Source organism: Lichenostomus cassidix, chromosome 25 (assembly GCF_008360975.1).
Source record: "Lichenostomus cassidix isolate B80296 chromosome 25, HeHo_3.0, whole genome shotgun sequence".
NCBI lineage: Eukaryota > Metazoa > Chordata > Aves > Passeriformes > Meliphagidae > Lichenostomus > Lichenostomus cassidix.
Genome location: NC_139505.1, coordinates 1,535,632 through 1,550,369, shown reverse-complemented (window position 1 = coordinate 1,550,369; position 14,738 = coordinate 1,535,632). Strand labels below are relative to the sequence as shown.

Here is a 14,738-nt window from a genome sequence, read left to right as displayed (position 1 = left end):
AATTTTGGGTGTTTTTCTGGGGCTGTGGTGTACTTCTTCCATCAGGTGAGCGATTCCCACCCGGAATTACCTGGGAATGCAATGGTGGGCGAAAAATTGGGAATTTTGGGGGGTTTGGTGGGTGTTTTTCTGGGGCCGTGGCTTACTTCTTCCACCAGGTATGGAATTCCCACCTGGAATTACCTGGGAAAATCTGTAAAGGTTGGGAAAAGTCATGGTGAGGTGGTTGGGTGTGATGGTTGGGCGTAAAATTGGGAATTTTGGGGGTTTTTGTGGGAATTTTGCCTGGTTTTGTGGGAATTTTGCCTATTTTTATGGGAATTTTGGGTGTTTTTCTGAGGATTTTGCCTGTTTTTCTATTGGTTGTAGCATTGTGAGGTTTGGTTGGCTTTTATGGGGTTGAGGTCATCCAAAGTTCAGCTTGATGAGGAATTCCCACCTGGAATTCTGTTGGAATATTCATTAAGTGTCAGGAAAAGTCATGGTGAGGTGGTTGGGTGTGATGGTTGGGCGTAAAATTGGGAATTTTGGGTGTTTTTCTGGGAATTTTGGGGGTTTTTCTGGGGCTGTGGCGTACTTCTTCCACCAGGTGAGCAATTCCCACCTGGAATTCCCTGGGTGGGCGAAAAATTGGGAATTTTGGGGGTTTTTGGGGGAATTTTGCCTGGTTTTGTGGGAATTTTGCCAATTTTTATGGGAATTTTGGGTGTTTTTGTGACAATTTTGCCAGTTTTTGTGGGAATTTTGGGTGTTTTTCTGAGGATTTTGCATGTTTTTCTATTGGTTGTAGTATTGTGAGGTTTGGTTGGCTTTTATGGGGTTGAGGTCATCCAAATATTCATTAAGTGTCAGGAAAAGTCATGGTGAGGTGGTTGGGTGTGATGGTTGGGCGTAAAATTGGGAATTTTGGGGGTTTTTGTGGGAATTTTGCCTGTTTTTCTGGGAATTTTGGGTGTTTTTCTGGGGCTGTGGCGACTTTATTCTGCTAGGTGAGCAATTCCCACCTGGAATAACCTGGGAATGCGATGGGTGGCGTAAAATTGGGAATTTGGGGGTTTTTGTGGGCATTTTGATGTGTTTATGGGAATTTTGCCTGTCTTTGTGGGAATTTTGCCAATTTTTATGGGAATTTTGGGTGTTTTTCTTTGAATTTTGCCTGTTTTTATGGGTATGTTGGGTGTTTTTATGGGAATTTTGCCTATTTTTATGTGAATTTTGGGTGCTTTTATGGGAATTTTGCCTATTTTTATGGGAATTTTGGCTGGTTTTGGTGGGATTGAGGCATCCCAAATTCCCCCAGGTGAGGAATTCCCAACTGGAATTCCATTGGAGAACTCATTCAGGTTGGGAAAGCTCATTGGGAAATGGCAGAATCCCAATGGTTGATCCTGAAATTGGGAATTTCGGTTGGTTTTGTGGGATTGAGGAACCTCTGGGGTGAACATTTTCCCTTTTCTTTTCCTTCCCCTTTTTTCCCTTTTCATTTTCCCTTTTCCCCCCTTTTTTCCCATTTTCCCCCTTTTGTTCCTCTATTTTTCTCCCTTTTTTCCCTTTTTTCCCCATTTTCTCCCCTTTCCCAGACCCTTGATCACCTCAAGAAAACCTTTCCCAAATCCATCCTCTTCACCCCAAATATTCCCAATTATGATGAGAAGTTCCCCTTTCAGGTCCTTTTTGGGGCAGAAATTCACAATCCAAACCCCTGAGGGTCAAGCAGGAGATTCCTCCTCCTCCTCCCATCCCAAATCCCTGGATTTTTCCCAAATTTTTCCCAGATTTTTCCCATTTTTCCCCCTTTTCCAGGCCGTTGATGACGTCAAGAAAGGCTACATCAAAGCCGAGGAGAAATCCTACCAGCTGCAGAAGCTCTGCGAGCAAAGGAAGATGGTCATGGTGAGTTATTCCGGAATTTTCCAGGAATTTGGGGCCTCTGGAGTGTCTTATCCATGGAATTCCAGGATTTCCCATTCCTGGAAATGTCCAAACCCCAGTTGGAGCCACCTGGGATGGTCAGAGGTTTCCCTATCCCTGGATTTTTAAGGAATTTTAAGTATTTTTGAAAGGATTTCTAAGGAATTTTAAGGATTTTTGAAAGGATTTTTAAGGATTTTTAAAAGGGCTTTTAAGAATTTTTATGGTTTTTTGCCAAGCCAAGCCATTCTGGGATTCCATGGATTCAGATGGGATTTTAGGGATAAATCCTGGATCCTATCCCAGCTTATTCCATGGATTTCCCATCCCTGCAAGTGGCCAAATCCATGTTGGAGCCGCCTGGGATGGTGGGAAATCCCAAGGTCTGGGTGATCCTTGAGGTTTCTTTCCATCCCAAACCATTCCAGGATTTCCATGGATTCAGAGTGGATTTTGGGGATAAATCCTGGCCCAGGTGATTCCATGGATTTTCCATCCCTGGATCAACCTGGGGCAGTGGGAATATCCTTGCCCGTGGGTTTTTAAGGATCTTTAAGGATCTTTAGGGTTTTTTCCATCCCAAACCATTCCAGGATTCCATGGATTCAGAGTGGATTTTGGGGACAAATCCTGGATCCTATCCCAGGTTATTCCATGGATTTCTCATCCCGGGATAGTGGAAGGTGTCGCTGCCCTTGGAATTGGGGTGGATTGGATGGGATTTGATGTCCTTTCCATCCCAAACCATTCCAGGATTCCCTGGGCTGGGTTAATGGGATATTTGGGATAAACCTCTCACTATCCCAGGTTGCTCCAAGCCTCCCAACCTTTCTTTTCCCTTTTTCCCTTTTTCCCTTTTTCCCTTTTTCCCTTTTTCCCTTTTTCCCTTTTTCCCTTTTTCCCTTTTCCCCTTTTTCCATTTTTTTCCCTTTTTTTTCACCTTTTTTTCCCTTTTTTTCCCTTTTTCCCTTTTTTCCCCTTTTCCCCTTTTCCTTTTTCCCTCTTCCCTTTTTCCCTTTTCCCTTTTCCCTCTTCTCTCTTCCCTTTTCCCTTCCTTCTCTCCCTCCCTTTTTGGGGTTTCTTTGGATGTGACCCAATCTTCCTTGGCTGGGGCAAATCCATGGAATGTCCCCCTGGAATCTCTTCCTGTGTCCATATCCCATTGAATTCCATGGAAAATCCCCACAGAATCTCTTCCCAACTGGAATTCCCTTGGAATGTCCGGAAGGGTCAGGAAAAGTCGTGGTTGGCTGGGATGGTTGGTCATAAAATTGGGAAATTTGGGTGTTTTTGATGGAGTTGAGGTCATCCAAAGCTCCCCCCAGTGAGGAATTCCCAACTGGAATGTCCATATCCCATTGAAATCCATGGAATATCCATATGGAATCTCTGTCCATGTCCATATCCCATTGAAATCCATGGAATATCCATATGGAATCTCTTCCTGTGTCCATATCCCACTGAAATCATGGAATATCCCCTTCACCTACCCACATCCCCCTGAATTCCTGACGTTCCCATGTTCATATCCCATTGAAATCCATGGAATATCCCCACGGAATCTCTTCCCATGTCCATATTCAATTGAAATCCATGGAATATTCCCTTCCCATGTCCACATCCCCCTGAAATCCCTGGAATGTCTCCATGGAATCTCTTCCTGTGTCCATATCCCATTGAAATCCCAGCATTCCTGTGTCCACATCCCACTGAAATCCATGGAAGATTCCCATTCCTTCATCCACACCCCCTGAATTCCCACTGAATTCCCGTTGTTCCCACAGTACCTGGCAATGCTCCGGACATGCGAAGGCTACGAGATCATTTTCCTTCCCATGTCCATATCCCATTGAAATCCCTGGAATATTCACTTCCCATGTCCCTATCCCAATGAATTCCCAGCATTCCTGTGTCCATATCCCATTGAAATCCCTGGAGTGTCCCCATTCCCACATCCACACCCCCTGAATTCCCGTGTCCATATCCCGCTGAATTCCCACTGAATTCCCTCATTATTCCCGCAGTACCTGACAATGCTGCGCTCCTGCGAAGGCTACAATGACATCATTTTCCTTCCCGTGTCCATATCCCATTGAAATTCCGGCATTCCCGTGTCCATAGCCCATTAAAATCCCTGGAGTATCCTGTTCCCGTGTCCATATCCCGCTGAATTCCCATTGTTCCCACAGTACCTGACGATGCTCCAGACATGCGAAGGCTACGAGATCATTTTCTTTCCCATGTCCATATCCCATCGAAATCCATGGAATATCCCATTGAAATCCATGGAATATCCCATTGAAATCCATGGAATATCCCCTTCCTGTGTCCATATCCCATGGAAATCCATGGAATGTCCCCACAGAATCTCTTCCCATGTCCATATCTAACCGAATTTCTTGGAATATCCTCATGGAATCTCTTCCCATGGCTGTATCCCATTGAAATCCAAGAAATGTCCCTCTGGATTCCCTTCCTGTATCCATATCCCATTGAAATCCATGGAATATCCCCATGGAATCCCTGGAATGTCCCCATTCCCACATCCACACCCCCTGAATTCCCGTGTTCCTGTGTCCATATCCCACTGAATTCCCATTATTCCCATTGAATCCCCGCAGTACCTGACGATGCTGCGCTCCTGCAAAGGCTACAACAAGATCATTGTCCTTCCCCTGTCCATATCCCACTGAAATCTGTGGAATTCCATATCCCACTGAAATCTATGGAATATCCTGTTCCCCTGTCCATATCCCATTGAAATCCATATCCATATCCTACTAAATTCCCACTGAATTCCCATTATTCCCGCAGTACCTGACAATGCTCCAGACATGCAAAGGCTACAATGAGATCATTGTCCTTCCCCTGTCCGTATCCCATTGAAATCCATGGACTATCCCGTTCCCGTGTGCATATCCAATTGAAATCCCGTTGTTTCCATGTCCATATCCCACTAAATTCCCACTGAATTCTCATTATTCCCGCAGTACCTGACGATGCTGCGGACCTGCAAAGGCTACAACGAGATTGTTTTCCTTCCCATATCCATATCCCATTGAAATCCCTGGAATTCTACATCCATATCCTACTGAATTCCCAGCATTCCCATGTCCATATCCCATTGAATCCCCGCAGTACCTGACGATGCTGCGGACCTGCAAAGGCTACAACGAGATCGTTTTCCTTCCCATATCCATATCCCACTGAAATCCCTGGAATTCCATATCCATATCCCACTGAATTCCCATTATTCCTGCAGTGCCTGACAATGCTCCAGACATGTGAAGGCTACAACGAGATCATTTTCCTTCCTGTGTCCATATCCCATTGAAATCCCTGGAATATCCCATTGAATTCCTGGGAATATCCCACTAAATTCCCACTGAATTCCCGTTATCCCCGCAGTACCTGACGATGCTGCGCTCCTGCGAAGGCTACGACGAGATCATTGTCCTTCCCCTGTCCATATCCCATTGAAATCCCGTTGTTCCCATGTCCATATCCCATGGAATATCCCACTGAATTCCCGTTATTCCCATTGAATCCCCGCAGTACCTGACGATGCTGCGCTCCTGCGAAGGCTACAACGAGATCATTGTCCTTCCCTTTCCATATCCCATTGAATTCCCTGGAATTCCACATCCATATCCCATTGAATTCCCAGCATTCCCCTGTCCATATCCCATTGAAATCCATGGAATATCCCACTAAATTCCTGCTGAATTCCCTGGTTGTTCCCGCAGTACCTGACGATGCTGCACTCCTGCGAAGGCTACAACGAGATCATTGTCCTTCCCCTGTCCATATCCCACTGAGATCTGTGGAATATCCCATTGAAATCCCTGGAATATCCTGTTCCCGTGTCCATATCTCACTGAATTCCCGTTATTCCCGTTATCCCCGCAGTACCTGACGATGCTGCGCTCCTGCGAAGGCTACAACGAGATCATTTTCCCGCACTGCTCGTGCGACTCGCGGCGGAAAGGCCACGTCATCTCTGCCATCAGCATCCGGCACTTCAAGCTGCACGCCTGCACCGAGGAGGGGCAGCTCGAGGTGGGACACGGGGAGTTAGCCCGGGGATTTTGGGGATTTTGGGGATTTTGGGGATTTGGGGTCGGCACGGAGCTCGCGGGTTGGGGTTGGGGTTGTTGTTGTGGTCCTGAATTCTTGGGGTTATCCCAAATCCCTGGGATCATCTCTGACCTCACATCTTGATTTCCCAAATCTCTGGGATCCCAAATTTGGATTCCCGAATCCCTAGGATCATCCCTGACCTCACATCTTGATATCCTAATTCCCTGGGATCATCCCAAATCCCTGAGGTTTAACGTGGGATCATCCCTGACCCCACAGCTTTGGGTTGGTGCTGTTATCATGGTCCCAAATTCTTGGGATTGTCCCAAATCCTTGGGATCATCCCAAATCCCTGAGGTTTAACGTGGGATTATCCCTGACTTCACAGCTTTGGGTTGGTGCTGTTATCATGGTCCCAAATCCCTGGGATTGTCCCAAATCCCTGGGATCATCCCAAATCCCTGGGATCATCCCAATTCCCTGGGGTTTACTTTGGGATTGTCCCTGACCCCACACCTTGATTTGTGCCATCCCTGTGTTCCCAATTCCCTGGGGTTTAGCTCGAGTTAATTCTGGGAATGCTGGGAATTTGGGATCAGCCCTGAGCCCGCGGCTTTGGGGTTGGGGCTGTTGTTGTGATCCCAAATCCCTGGGATCATCCCAATTCCCTGGGGTTTACCCTGGGATCATTCCTGACCCCACAGCTTTGGATTCTGCCGTCATTGTGATCCCAAATCCCTTGGGATCATTCCTGACCTCATACCTTGAGTTGCACCTCCACTGCACCCCCAAATCCCTGGGATCACCCCTGATATCCCTGGCATCACCCCTGACCCCACACCTTGGATTTTCCCTTCCCCAAATCCCTGCAGATTCCCTCAAACCTCCCCTGGAATTCCCAATCCCAAATTCCCAAGTTCCCAATCCCGAATTCCTGATCCCAAATTCCCGAATTTTTTATCCCAAATTCCCAATCCCGAATTCCCGATCCCAAATTCCTGAATTCCCGAATTCCCAATCCCAAATTCCCAAATTCCCGATCCCAAATTCCCGAATTCCCGCAGAACCAGGTGATCGCCTTCCAGTGGGAGGAGATGCAGCGCTGGGACACAGACGAGGAGGGAATGGCTTTCTGCTTCGAGTACGCCAGGGGGGAGAAGAAACCCCGCTGGGTCAAGATCTTCACCCCTTATGTGAGTCACATCCCAAATCCCAAAAATCCCCAATCCCAAAAATCCTGAATCCCAAAAATCCTGAATCCCAAGTCCCCAATCCCAAATGCTGCTCCATTGGCTTTCTGCTTTGAGTATGTCTGGGGGGAGAAAAAACCCTTCTGGGTCAAGATCTTCACCCCTTATGTGAGTCAAATCCCAAATCCAGAAAATCCCGAATCCCGAAAATCCCAAATCCCAAAAATCCCAAATCCTGTCCCGTTGGCTCTCTGCTTCGAGTATGTCTGAGGGGAGAAGAAACCCCGCTGGGTCAAGATCTTCACCCTATATGTGAGTCCCATCCCAAAAATCCCAAATCCTGAAAATCCCAAATCCCAAAAATCCCAAATCCCAAAAATAATCAATCCCAAATCCTGCCCCTTTGGCTTTCTGCTTTGAGTACATGCAGGGGGAGAAGGAACCCTGCTGGCTCAAGATCTTCACCCCATATGTGAGTGTCCCAATCCCAAATCCCAAAAATCCCAAATCCTGCCCCAATTCCCCTCGGGAAGAAAAAGAGGCACACCTGTGCTCCATGGGGTTTTTTGGGAAGGGAGGGGTGGAGGAGCCTGAGGGATAGGAAGGGCTGGGAGGTGAGGTTGATCCTGCCCTAGAGGGTCTGATTCCTCCGTGGAGCTCCTGGATCCTCCCTGGAGCTCCTGGCTTCTCCCTGGAGCTCCTGATTCCTCCATGGAGCTCCCAGTTCCTCCCTGGAGCTCCTGGTTCCTCTCTGGAGCTCCTCAGGAACTCTTGGTTCCTCCCTGGAGCTCCTCTGGAGCTCCTGGATCCTCTCTGGAGCTCCTGATTCCTCCCTGGAGCTCCTGGTTCCTCCCTGGAGCTCCTCTGGAACTCTTGGTTCCTCTCTGGAGCTCCTCTGGAGTTCCTGGTTCTTCTCTGGAGCTCCTGGATCCTCCATGGAGCTCCTAGTTCCCCTCTGGAGCTCCTGGCTCCTCCCTGGAGCTGCTGGATCCAGGAGCTCCTGGTTTCCGTTCGGAGGTTCTGCATCCAGCAGCTCCAGCGATGATCCAGCAGCTCCAAACGGAAATCAGGAGTTCTGGTTCCTCCCTGGAGCTCCTGGATCCTCCCTGGAGCTCCTGGATCCTCCCTGGAGCTCCTGATTCCTCCCTGGAGCTCCTGATTCCTCCCTGGAGCTCCTGGATCCAGAAACTCCAAACAGAAATCAGGAGCTCCTGGATGCAGCAGCTCCAGATGGGAATTGGGAGCTCCAGATGGGAATTTGGAGCTCCAGATGGGAATTTGGAGCTCCAGGGAGGCTCCAGGAGCTTCAAACAGAGACCAGGAGCTCCTGGATCCTCTCTGGAACTCCCAATTCCCATCTGGAGTTCTGGTTCCTCTCTGGAATTCCCCTGGAGCTCCTGATTGCCCACCTGGGAACAGGAAAACCAGGAGCTCCTGGATCCTCCCTGGAACTCCTGGCTCTTCTCTGGAGCTCCTCTGGAATTCCTGGAGCTGCTGGATCCACAACTTCCAAACAGGAGCCAGGAGCTCCCAGATCCAGAACTCCAGATGGGAATTGGGAGCTCCAGGGAGGAATTGGGGTCTCCAGGAAGGATCCAGGAGCTCCTGGTTCCTGTTTGAAGCTCCTGGATCCTCCCTGGAGCTCCCAGTTCCCATCTGGAGCTGCTGGATCCAGGAGCTCCTGGTTTCTACTTGGAAGTTGTGGATCCAGCAGCTCCAGGGGAATTCCAGAGAGAAACCAGGAGCTCCAGGGATGATCCAGGAACTTCTGGTTCCCATTTGGAGCTCCTGATTCCTCTCTGGAATTCATCCCTGGCCCCCTGGATCTCCTGGATCCTCTAAAGCTCCTGATTTCTCCCTGGAATTCCCCTGGAGCTCCTGATTCCCTCCTGGATCCTCCCTGAAATTCCCAATTCCTCCTGAAATTCCCAATTCCTCCCTGAAATTCCCAATTCCTTCATGAAATTCCCAATTTCTCCCCAAAATTCCCAATTTCTCCCCAAAATTCCCAAATATTCCCTGAAATTCCCGAATCCGCCTTGAAATTCCCAATTCCTCCCCAAAATTCCCCAATTCCCTCCCCAGTTTTCCCGTATTTTCCCAGAATATTCCCAAAAAATCCCAAAATTCCCATTTTTTCCCGGCAGTTCAACTACATGCACGAGTGCTTCGAGCGAGTTTTCTGCGAGCTCAAGTGGAGGAAGGAGGTGAGAATTCCCAGATTTTCCCAAATTTTCCCAGATTTTCCCATTCCCAGGTGGATTCCTGGACCCTAGATAAGGAATTCCTGCTGGGAATAACAACAGGATAATCCTGGGATGGGAAATTTGGGATGGGAATGACAGGAGGGGGAGAGGTGGAGAGTGGGAAAAGAGCTGGAGGTGTTGGGAAAAGATTCCTGGAGGTGGGAATGGTTGGGATAAATCTGGGATAAATCTGGGGAAAATGTGGGATAAATGTGGGAAAAATCTGGGAAAAATGTGGGAAAAATGTGGGATAAATCTGGGAAAATGTGGGGAAAATGTGGGAAAAATCTGGGAAAAATGTGGGATAAATCTGGGAAAAATCTGGGGAAAATGTGGGGAAAATGTGGGGAAAAATGGGGGAAAATCTGGGGAAAATGTGGGGAAAATGTGGGAAAAATCTGGGAAAAAGGTGGGATAAATCTGAGAAAAGTGTGGTCTAAATGGGGGATAAATCTGGGAAAATGTGGGATAAATCTGGAAAAAGGCTCCTGGAGGTTGAAATAATTGGGATAAATGTGGGAAAAAGGGACCCCAAACCCCTGGAAATGTAGGAAATGCCAATCTGAGATAATTGTCAGAAAAATGTGGGAAAAATGTGGGAAAAATGTGGGAAAAATGTGGGAAAAATCTGAGAAAAATGTGGGATAAATGTGGGAAAAATGTGGGGATAAATTTAAAATTTAAATAATACATTATAAATAAATAAAATAAAAAGAAAGGGAAAAAGTGAAAGAAAATTCCTAAAATAATTTGAATAAAAAATTTTAAAAATTGAAAGAACAAATTATAAATAAATAAACAAAAAAGGGAAAAAGTGAAAGAAAATTCCTAAATTTTTTTTTAAATAAATTTTATTAAATTTAATTAAATTGAATTTTTTTCCTTTCTTTTCTCTTCTTTTCCAGAATATTTTCAGCTGGTCAGATCACAGCAAAGGGATGCAGCCACTTAACCCTGGGAGGTTTTTTCCACAAATCCCAACAAAAAAATTCCCAAAAAATAAAAAAAAATTTAAAAAAAAAAAAAATTAAAATAAAAATCCGTTATTGTATTAAAGCCCCAAATCCCCCCCCAAAAAAAAAAAACCTAAAATATCATTAATTCCAAAATCCATTTGTGCTCTTCATCTTTATGGAATATTCTTATGGAATTCCAGAGGGGAAAAAAAAAAACAAAAACTGGGAAAAACCAAACCTCCTTTTTCCCAACTTCCAGGTTGGGAATTTGGGGAGTTTTTCGGTTTCTTTTTTTGTTTTGGTTTTTTTTTTTAACAACTGGAATTTTAACAAATCGTCGTTTTCTGCCGGGTCGGAGGTGGGAAAAAATGGGGAAAAAGCAGGAAAAAAGCAGGAAAAAAACCCTGGGAATGTTGAATTCCCACCTGGGATGAATTCCTTCCCAGTTCCACGGGGTGGCAGCAGATTTTTTTCAGGGATTTTCCCGTTTTTTCCACCCAAATCCAGATTTTTTTCGAGGCCTAGAGAGGAAAAATCCAGGAAGGAAATCCCAAAGGAAGAAAATTCCAAGGGAATTTCTCTCCTGATGGTTTCGTTTGAATTCCTCCTTTTTTGGGGGAATTTTGGGAAAAATTATCCGGAAAAAGTGATTTTTTTTTTGCTCCTTTTGAGGACTTTTCTGTAGTTTTTGGGGGAAAATTCACCTGGAAAATCAATTTTTTCTAGTTTTGAGCTGAATTTTTTCATATTTAGGGAGGAAAAATCACCTGGAAAATCAATTTTTTCTTGTTTTTTGAGGACTTTTCCATGGTTTTTGGACAAAAAATCACCTGGAAAATCAATTTTTCCTGGTTTTGAATGGGATATTTTCGTATTTAGGGAGGAAAAATCACCTGGAAAATCTGGTTTTTGGTGGTTTTTTGTGGATTTTTTCATGTTTTGGGAAGAAAAATCCCCTGGAAAAGCCATTTTTCCTGATTTTTTTTTTTTTCCGGATTTTTTCCATGTTTAGAGAGGAAAAATCACCTGGAAAATCCTTTTTTTCCTGGTTTTTGTGGAATTTTTTTCATGGTTTGGGGAGGAAAATTCACCTGGAAAATCAATTTTTCCTGGTTTTGAATGGGATTTTTTCATATTTAGGGAGGAAAAATCAGCTGGAAAATCTGGTTTTTGGTGATTTTTTTGTGGATTTTTTAATGTTTTGGGAAGAAAAATCACCTGGAAAAGTTTTTTTTTCTTGGTTTTTGTGGGATTTTTTAAAGGTTTGGGGGAAAATCTCCTGGAAAATCCATTTTTTCCTGGTTTTGAGCTGAATTTTTTCATGGTTTGGGGAAAAATCACCTGAAAAAGTCAATTTTTCTTGGTTTTTATGGAATTTTTTCATGTTTAGGGAGGAAAAAATCACCTGGAAAATCTGTTTTTTCTTGGTTTTTGTGGAATTTTTGCATGGTTTGGGGGAAAATTCACCTGGAAAAGTTGTTTTTTCCCATTTTTGGGGTGGATTTGGGAATATTTGGAACCAAAATCCCAGAGAAGCATCCTGGACCCATTTTGGATGAGTTTTTCCCCAAAAAAATCCTAATTTTGTTGAGATTTTCCCAAAAATTCCCATTTTTGTTGAGATTTTCCCAAAAAATCCCCATTTTGGATGAAATTTTCCCAAAAAATCCCATTTTGGATGAAAATTTCCCCAAAAATCCCCATTTTGGATGAGATTTTCCCCTGAGCTGGGATGGGGAAGATTTTCTGGGGGAAAAAAATCCCAAATCCTCAGCTCTGAGAGCCAGGAATTAATTGGATCCCTGGAATTAATTGGATCTCTGGAATTAATTGGATTCTCCTCATCCTCAGGACCCCAAAAATCCTGGGAATGTGGAAAACCCAATTTTGGATCCCCGAAATCCTCTCCCAGCAGCCCCAGTTTGGCTTAAATCCCAGGAAAAAATCCCAATTTCCACCCCAATTTCAACCATCGCATCGGAGAGAACCGAATCGGATTTTTTAATCCCAAAAAAAATCGATTTTTTTATCAAAAAAAAACCCTGAAAAAGGGAAAAATCACTCAAAAAAAAATCCAAAAAAATTCCCTTTCTGCCCTTTTTTTCCCATTTTCCCACTTCCAGCTGCTCCCGGCTCTCCCACGCCTCGGGAAAAGTGGAAATCGCCCCTTTTAGTGTAATTAATTGTAACATATTCTTTTAAATAAATGGATTTATTGAGGAAAATCCCTTGGTGGTTTTTACCGGGAAAAAACTGGAATTTCCCAACCCGTTCCCCCAAAAATCCGGCAGAAAAATCCAAGGATGGTTTTGGGAAATGTGGTTTTTAAGGTGGTTTTTTTTTATTATTATTATTATTATTTATTATTATTATCATTTCGACAGAAAAACCCAAAAAAAAAGAGAAAAAAAAAGAAAAAAAAAATCCGGAAAAAGGAAAATAAAATCGCGATGATAATAAATTAGGAAATAAATAAATAAAGCCACAAACCCTGGGGGGCTTCAGCCCCTCGCCCACCCCCTCCCCTCCCCCACCCCCCAAATCAACCCAGAGCCCCAAATTTGGGGGGGGGAGGGGCAAAGGGGGCCCGCGCCCCTCCCCCCTCTATGTACAGCGGGGCGGCGGGGGGAGGGGCTGGACCAGTTTGGGGTGCTGGGAGCACTGGGGGCAGGTTTGGGGTCACCGAGCCCAGTTTGGGGGGAACTGGGGACACCCCGACCCAGTTTGGGGGTGCTGGGGGGAGACAAACCCAGTTTGGGGTGCTGGGGACACCAGTTTGGGAGGTCCCAACCCAGTCTGGGGGGGCTGGGAGCACTGGTTTGGGGGCGGCTGGGGGGTCCCTGACCCAGTTTGGGGGTCAAACCCAGTTTGGGGGTGCTGGGGGCACCAGTTTGAGGGTCACCGCCCCAGTTTGGAGAGGACCCTGGCCCAGTTTGGGGGTCCCAACCCAGTTTGGGGAGGCTGGGGGTCACTGCCCCAGTTTGGGGGGCACCAATCCCAGTTTGGGGGGCCTGGGGACACCAGTTTGGGGGTGCTGGGGAGAGACCGAGCCCAGTTTGGGGGCCTGGGGGGGGAATTGTCCCAGTTTGGGGGTGCTGGGGGGACACTGGCCCAGTTTGGGGAGAACCAACCCAGTTTGGGGTTACTGGGAGCACTGGTTTGGGGTCACTGGGAGCACTGGTTTGGGGTCTCCAGGCTGGACGCAGCCCCAGTTTGGCTGGTGGGGGCTGACAGCCCCGGATTTGGGATTCTTTGGGATTTTTTGGGATTCGTGTCCCTGTCCCTGCTCCGGCCGCTCCCGCTGTCCCCAGGATTTGGCTGGTTTGGAATTCCCGGGAATTCCCGGGATTGGCCGCTCCGTGTCCATTCCTGGTGTGGGGACATCCTGGAGTTGGGGACATCCCAGAGGAGTGGGGACATCCCGGGATCAGGACATTCCGGTACTGAAGTGTCCCATTACTGTCGGATCATCCTAGTGCTGGAACATCTCCGTGAGGGAATATCCTGGTCTGGGAACATCCCAGTGTGGGATTGTCCTGCTGTGGGATTGTCCTGCTGTGGGGTCATCCTGCTGTGGGATTGTCCCAGTGTGGGATTTCCTGCTGTGGGGTCATTCCAGTATCGGAGCATCCCAGCGTCGGAACATCCCAGTTATGGGATTGTTCTGATCTTGGAACATCCCAATGTTGCAGAATCCCAGTGCTGGAGAATCCCAGAGTGAGAACATCCCAGTATTGGATCATCCCAGTATGGGATCATCCCGGTGTCAGAGCATCCTGGTGCTGGAATGTTCCCTGATGTGAGAACATCCCAGTGTTGGAGCATCCCAGACTGGGATCATCCCGATGTTGGAGCACCCTGGTGCTGGAGAATCCCAGTGTGGGATCATCCCGGTGTTGGAACATCCCAGACTGGGATCATCCTGCTGTCAGAATATCCTGGTACTGAAGAATCCCGGTGTTGGAGAATCCCAGTATGGGATCATCCCAGTGCTGGAGAATCCCCGTGCTGGATCATCCCCACGATGGAATATTCCCGTAGCCAAGGATCCTGGTGTTGGAGCATCCCAGTACTCGAGTGTTCCTGTATCCCAACATCCCAGTGTGGGATCATCCCACTGTCCGAGCATCCCAGGGCTCGAGAATCCCAGTGTGGGACCATCCCGGTACTGGAACATTCCTGTATCCAAGCATCCCAGTGTGGGATCATCCTGATCCTGGAGAATCCCAGTGCTGGAGAATCCCAGTGCTGGAGTTTTCCAGTGTGGGATCATCCCAGTATCAGAGCGTCCCCATGGTGGAACATTCCGGTATCAGAGCTCATCCTGATCCTGGAGAATCCCAGTGTCAGAACAT

The 14,738-nt window shown here is 46.7% G+C and overlaps 2 protein-coding genes and 2 long non-coding RNA genes across 7 annotated transcripts in view; 3 read left to right on the top strand and 1 right to left on the bottom strand.

The window, feature by feature from the left end:
* SNX27 (sorting nexin 27) overlaps nt 1-9,472 on the top strand; it is a 32,844-nt gene extending 23,372 nt beyond the window's left edge. The window contains exons 8-11 of one of the 4 annotated variants that reach the window (XM_085082557.1): nt 1,804-1,893; nt 5,821-5,970; nt 7,056-7,184; nt 9,329-9,472. In XM_085082557.1, the coding sequence (XP_084938683.1) occupies nt 1,804-1,893; nt 5,821-5,970; nt 7,056-7,184; nt 9,329-9,457 (498 nt within the window). In that variant the 3' untranslated portion in view covers nt 9,458-9,472. Of the gene's footprint in view, nt 1-1,803; nt 1,894-4,532; nt 4,611-5,319; nt 5,421-5,466; nt 5,641-5,820; nt 5,971-7,055; nt 7,185-9,328 lie in introns of those variants that run through there. The other 3 variants (XM_085082558.1, XM_085082559.1, XM_085082560.1) reach the window with 3 other exon arrangements.
* Nucleotides 9,473-10,326: 854 nt separating this feature from the next.
* Nucleotides 10,327-12,608, top strand: LOC146427183 (uncharacterized). The gene is made up of 2 exons (XR_014856528.1): nt 10,327-11,567; nt 11,693-12,608. It is a non-coding gene; the product is annotated as an uncharacterized LOC146427183 (long non-coding RNA).
* LOC146427184 (uncharacterized) lies at nt 11,433-11,926 on the bottom strand. Its single transcript, XR_014856527.1, has 2 exons — nt 11,851-11,926; nt 11,433-11,474 (listed from the first exon to the last, which is right to left on the bottom strand). It is a non-coding gene; the product is annotated as an uncharacterized LOC146427184 (long non-coding RNA).
* A 381-nt stretch (nt 12,609-12,989) lies between the features above and the next one.
* LOC146427182 (uncharacterized) lies at nt 12,990-14,731 on the top strand. Its single transcript, XM_085082194.1, has 3 exons — nt 12,990-12,996; nt 13,137-14,356; nt 14,646-14,731. Exons 1-2 carry the CDS (start codon nt 12,990-12,992, stop codon nt 14,102-14,104), a joined length of 975 nt encoding a protein of 324 aa, XP_084938320.1. The 3' UTR covers nt 14,105-14,356; nt 14,646-14,731.
* The last annotated feature ends 7 nt before the right edge of the window (nt 14,732-14,738 follow it).